This window comes from Wasmannia auropunctata, unplaced genomic scaffold (assembly GCF_000956235.1).
Source record: "Wasmannia auropunctata unplaced genomic scaffold, wasmannia.A_1.0 LD336078.1, whole genome shotgun sequence".
NCBI classification, from domain to species: Eukaryota; Metazoa; Arthropoda; class Insecta; order Hymenoptera; family Formicidae; genus Wasmannia; species Wasmannia auropunctata.
This window is the reverse complement of record NW_012026812.1, coordinates 1,313,342-1,318,777: the sequence shown is the minus strand read 5'-3', so window position 1 is coordinate 1,318,777 and position 5,436 is coordinate 1,313,342. Positions and strand designations below refer to the sequence as shown.

Here is a 5,436-nt window from a genome sequence, read left to right as displayed (position 1 = left end):
GCCAGCCCGCTCAGAGATGTGTATAATATATAGGTATAGAGATATACTTATATATTTCTTTAAAATTTAAATTCGTATGTCACATATTTACATATGTCATAAAACCATACTTATTGCCTATTACATTTATAATGATTTTGATCTATATTTGAATTCCTCTCTCATATGATATCAAGTTTCAAGACACATAGTTTTATAATTTTTGTTTCTGGCTTATATCAAATCCATGTGATTAACTTCGAATCTGTTGTAATTTTTGCAATACACATTGTACAATATATTGCAGGAAATCTCACGCCTAATTAAATCCGATTATGCGGTAAATAACGCCGACAATTGCTGGAACCACAAAGACAGGCAGTATCGCTGAGACAACGGACGGAATTGGCCATCGCACTACCAGCATAGTCAAAAGTCACTTCCTCTCCCATCGCCACGTCTCTCGACGCGAACAAGCACAGTCGAGGCACGATTCCCTCCACCCTGATCGGGATAAGGACCGCGTTCGGATCACAGCTGTGATTGGCGTAGCGCCCGATATTGCCGAAATACTTCGGATCTATACAGGTGACGACAACACGATCGCCAGCGTGTTCCGACACCACGAGAACGTAATTCATCGCGTTACATCGTTTATTCGCTTCGATTCTGCGCCGGGCTTCCTGCAGACCTATCACCTCGCCGGCGTATTCGCAAATAAATTGATGCTTCTTTATTAGCTTACTCGTGAAAAGGCCGAGACCTTTGTCGGCGGCCTCTCTGACAGTCAAACACCTCAACGGGCCGTTCTGCACTAATCTGTTACCGCAGTTCGGCTCGCACTTGCAACGAGCGTGGCATTCGGCTATCGGACCGATTAATTTCTCGTCGACAATTCGACCGTTAGAATAATTAGCGGAACCGCCTGTACACGAGCAATCGGAGCATTCAGGCACACACCCACAGCCTACGGTGTATTCTGCCTCAAAGTCCGCCACGTCTATCCCAGGCCCTGGTATGTTACTCACTACGTACATAACGTTCGCTACAGCGTGTTCGTACTCGTCGGCGGAAGCACTCGCCTCCATGCTTACCGTAGCGTGTTAATAAAAAATTATCCAAAAAGCACCCAAAAAAAGTCCAAGAGACTCTTTGGGACAAAAGCAGCGTGAGGGGTGAAAGGGGAAAAGTTCGTTTGTAATTAAGAGTGGGATCTTTCTTGAGTGAATCAAACCCTATCGTGCGATACCAACCTGTAGAAGTCCCTGTACCGATGACTTGAGAGAATGATATGTGACAGCAACGGGTACCGCGGCTACTTTGTAGCCTACGTAAATTACAACGCCAAGTACAGACGCCTTAATGGTGAGCTTCATGATTTTGCTCGACAACGATGTTGGTGGTACTCTGCAAAAGATCGACTAGTAAATTGATGTATAATGGAGAGATCGATTGGCAAATTGTGATTAGTAATATATAATTTCGTCCATTATATCGAGCGATACTCCTTTGTGGTTCTAGCAATTGTTATTTACCACATAATCGGATTTAACAGCACGAGATATTCTTGCAATATATTGAACAATATATATTGCAATGGCAAAAAAATTTTACAGGCAACAGATTTAAAGTTAATCACAAGGATTTGGTATAAATTAATCTAATATACAGAGTTCTTAGAATTAGTCAAACTTAATCGCCGATGAATTTTCCAAATCATAAAAAGAAAATTAAATTAATATTGAACTCTCGAAATTGTCAAGAATAAATGGTAAGAAGCTAACGAGAGTGTACGCGGTACTCAGTGCGCAATCTTCTTCTTATTAAAAATTACGAATTTAATTAAATTATTCAGATTTCGGCTCCATTTCGAGCCATTTTCTTTCTTTCTCTGTCTCTTCTTCTTGTGATAACAAACAAAGAACTAACATAAGATATAGTCAATTACTCTATAAATGGAATGATCAAAAAATTAGTAATTTTATTACCCCGATTATTTTTTGAAAAAGACAAGAACTCTCATTAGCCTCCTTATTACTCTTGATAAAAAAAAATATATAGCTCTACAGACGCTTCCATTTTGAAAATATTTTATACAATAGCAACTGTATTACGCAATATTTCACATAATTACCTCATTATAGGTGGTATATCGGACGGCTTGACTTTACCCCAATGCTCGACGATGCCGGGTGTGTGTCCTAAACCGACGATTCCCACGACACGCGTCGGTTCCGAAGTGTAACTCATTTTATAGTGACAGGCCAACTGCAGAGAATTCGTCAAGTAAATATCCCTCTCCTTCACGAATACTTCTCCCAACACCGGATATTGCTCCTTCATGCTGGCGATCATTTCGTCGAGCATCGCCCGTTGCTTACAGAGCTCGACGTCCTCCGGGGTAATGGGATCTTTCATTAACGCCAGGTGCCAACCTAGCTTTATAGTCTGCCACCAGGATAACGATCGTATCGCACGCTGCATCGTTATGCTGATTGGTCGATCGGCCAGATGAACGATACAATTTGGCACTTTCTTCGCCTGGAAGTCACATAATGAATTGACTGCGGAATTAATGTAGAGATAAATGTCTCCACCGTGTGCGTACCGACCTCCTCGAATGCCCTCCGGAATTCCCCACCGGGCGGCATACCAAGCTGCTTGGCAACGTGAGCTGCCATTCTCAGCAATAAAATGTGCAGTAAACCATCGTATATTCCCTCCTTCTTAATCTTATCCATAATAGTTTCTGTAAGATGAAATGGTAATAACATGCCAACGCAAGTAGCTGAAGTAGTTAAACAAATATTAAAAAAAAAAAACTCACGGTAATCGATGCTCTTGGCATAACCAAACATAACTTCCTCGTCAAGCTGCAGTATACCAACTCTGGCTCTGCATAGTTCGACCACAACTATGTGAGGCTGCACAGCCTGTATAATCTTTGACAAAAATAGAAGGGAATTGTTGTTACTTTCAATACAGATTTACTGTATATTAAATTTTTACAAAAAATAAAAAATTTTAATTTCAATTAAATGCATATGTTAATTACTTTTGACACGTCATTTTGACTTTCAACACTGAAATGCGCCGTTCCTACTAGGTACAGCTTTCCTCCCTCCGGCGTGGTCAGCAACGTCACGGTTTCTGGCAGTCTCTTATCAATAGTGGGATCGTACTCCCTTCTCGGCACTTCGTTTACCGCATCGTCGACGTTCCATTCCTTATTCACGATATTGGAATCTGCATTGGACCCAGTAATCTCTGTATTACAAATACACGGCCAATGTACACCTGAGCAGTGGATTGGCTTGAACTCAAAAATTGACAATGATATACCTTGAGATCGTACAATTTTCCTTCTACTTCTACATTGTTTCTGTATCACTGGCATTTTTTTTTTAAACACTACTCAGAGACAATAGCCTACGTTACAACAGCAGCGATGGCTGATTTCGATATTAGATTAAAAGAGATTTTGTATAATTGGGAAACCCTACAACACATTAGCCGCTTCGAAGAGCGCGTTGTTCACAACTGAAGACACGCTTGTCAAGTGAGTTTCTCAAGTGAGTTTCAGCCCGAGGTGAACTAATCTAACAAAACCGTCTCCGCAGGAGATCTCGGTTTCTTATCACATGTGTTTGCGGTAAATAATTGAGGTACGCGTAGCACAACGGTTACCTTCGTCAACCATGATACTCCCGCCGTCAGAGAATTCACTGCTTTCCGACTTGCTGTCGTCGTCCAAATTGTCCTCCGTGCTTGTCGCTATCGTCGACATCAAGGAGCGTGTCGTGGATTCAGAATTACTTCTCAGATTGGCAATCAATTCTCTCGTGACGTCTCGTGCACTCTTGAAGGAGTGCTTATCTGATCGCTCCTTATGGTCGCCCCTTTCGTCAATCAAGCCGTAGGGCTTGTCTTCCATGGACGATAACAGACTGTTCTCCCTCTGATCACCACCGGCGTGATCAGCCTCGGTAGAAATGGATGCCATCTCTTCTCCTGAAAATTCATGTATCTTTTTAACGTATTCACCTCTGTTTTTTTATATATTTTTTGAATATCTCTGTATTATAACTTTATAATGATAATGATAGTATACCAAAACAAATCTCATATTCGACCAAAAAAAAAGAAGGAAAATAATAATTTAACGCTGACAAAATATACAAAAAGGGAAGATAGATTTATAACGCTACGTATTTTAAAAAATCCTAAAATAAAGAAGATTCTCGAGTTCCCTCGAGAGCCGAATTCTATTTACCGTTATACGTCTTCCTAGGCGGCAGATGTGAATCGTTGCATGCTCCTAACCTCGTGGACAACTGACACGTTTACAGAAATAGAATTCTCGCATCGCTACAACAGGAGAATGTGCAATTTACTTGAAAATTTAGGTCAGTCGTCGTCACCTATTAATCTTGTGCGAAACTTACGCGGCGAACGGGAGTTCAGGGGAAATTATTAACATATGGGAGAAATGAGCATCGAGACGGACGTCAAATGCGTCAAATGAGTTGAATCATGGATCAAGGATCAAGGCGCCTTTCACGGCACCTGCCTTTCACACGCCTTCGATGACAGCGATTAGCCGAGTGTACTCTATGCAAAGTCAATCCCATGAATATTTATCTTACATTTAACATCTGGTTTTACATTAATTATATTAAAGGGCTCTTTTTTGTGTCAGAATTGAAGAGGGCAGGCAAACCCGTCGAAGCTCTCTTTCTCTTTCTTGTCCAACAGGTCACGATGACGTCAGAATGACATTAAAATAAATCGTGACGGATTAAAAAGTGTGACTTTTTTTTTTAATTAAATCATTATTTTGATGCACCGACGAGATATTATTAAAGACCGACACCCTTACGGGAGTTAGCATGGCTGCTTTAGTAATTGCAAAAATTTAAGCAATTAATCAATAATATTAATTTAGTGATTTATTGTTAGATCAATGTTTTTTTAGACATGTATGTATGTACATTGTAATTCATCTGTATTATGACTCGCTAATAGTTAATTTTACTTAAAACTGCATTTTTATAGTTACCATATGTGTTTGATTATCCAGAGAGATGGTAAAACAGTTGGAAAAAAAAAAGTAATTTTGCGATTATATATTTGATATTATAGCATTATAAGTATTCATACTTATTTATAAAGCATTTATATAATAAAAATCATGGTCTTAATAATGTATTATTCAAATAAATCGCAAATTTATGTCAAAAGTCGATAACATTGATACCCTGCAATTACCTCCGGGACCTTTGGCTGGCATAAAAATTTGTCCAGGGCTGGCGGTCTTTAAATACTAAAACACAATAGATGTAGTAAGCCTTAAGCCGTAAGAAATGGACCAATTGCAGTTGAATTTGAAGAGAATAATAGATTATAAAGGTCCATCTACAATGAGAGTAGTAGATCGGAAGAGCACACGTCTGAACT

At 39.7% G+C, this 5,436-nt stretch overlaps 2 protein-coding genes across 3 annotated transcripts; both read right to left on the bottom strand.

The window, feature by feature from the left end:
• Nucleotides 1-161: 161 nt before the first annotated feature.
• Nucleotides 162-1,089, bottom strand: LOC105448762 (probable histone-lysine N-methyltransferase set-23). The gene has a single exon (XM_011687504.1). It carries the CDS (start codon nt 1,065-1,067, stop codon nt 303-305), a length of 765 nt encoding a protein of 254 aa, XP_011685806.1. The 5' UTR covers nt 1,068-1,089; the 3' UTR covers nt 162-302.
• A 102-nt stretch (nt 1,090-1,191) lies between these two features.
• Nucleotides 1,192-4,693, bottom strand: LOC105448763 (traB domain-containing protein). 2 transcript variants are annotated; one of them, XM_011687505.1, is made up of 8 exons: nt 4,425-4,693; nt 4,253-4,347; nt 3,667-3,990; nt 3,035-3,246; nt 2,807-2,921; nt 2,592-2,728; nt 2,114-2,520; nt 1,192-1,386 (listed from the first exon to the last, which is right to left on the bottom strand). In XM_011687505.1, the coding sequence occupies exons 3-8, from the start codon at nt 3,980-3,982 to the stop codon at nt 1,215-1,217; spliced, it is 1,359 nt and encodes a 452-aa protein (XP_011685807.1). In that variant the 5' UTR covers nt 3,983-3,990; nt 4,253-4,347; nt 4,425-4,693; the 3' UTR covers nt 1,192-1,214. The 2 variants fall into 2 exon arrangements, with proteins under 2 accessions (XP_011685807.1, XP_011685808.1); XM_011687506.1 differs by having other exon boundaries at nt 3,035-3,225; nt 4,425-4,691.
• Nucleotides 4,694-5,436: the final 743 nt, after the last annotated feature.

Excerpts from the sequence above, each read along its gene's own strand:
- LOC105448762 (XM_011687504.1), bottom strand. The coding sequence starts at position 1,067 with ATGGAGGCGAGTGCTTCCGCCGACGAGTACGAACACGCTGTAGCGAAC.
- LOC105448763 (XM_011687505.1), bottom strand. The coding sequence starts at position 3,982 with ATGGCATCCATTTCTACCGAGGCTGATCACGCCGGTGGTGATCAGAGG. Across the intron at positions 2,922-3,034 it reads GTCAAAATGACGTGTCAAAA|ATTATACAGGCTGTGCAGCC; the intron begins GTAATTAACATA and ends TTTTTGTCAAAG. Across the intron at positions 2,521-2,591 it reads TCCGGAGGGCATTCGAGGAG|GCGAAGAAAGTGCCAAATTG; the intron begins GTCGGTACGCAC and ends TGTGACTTCCAG.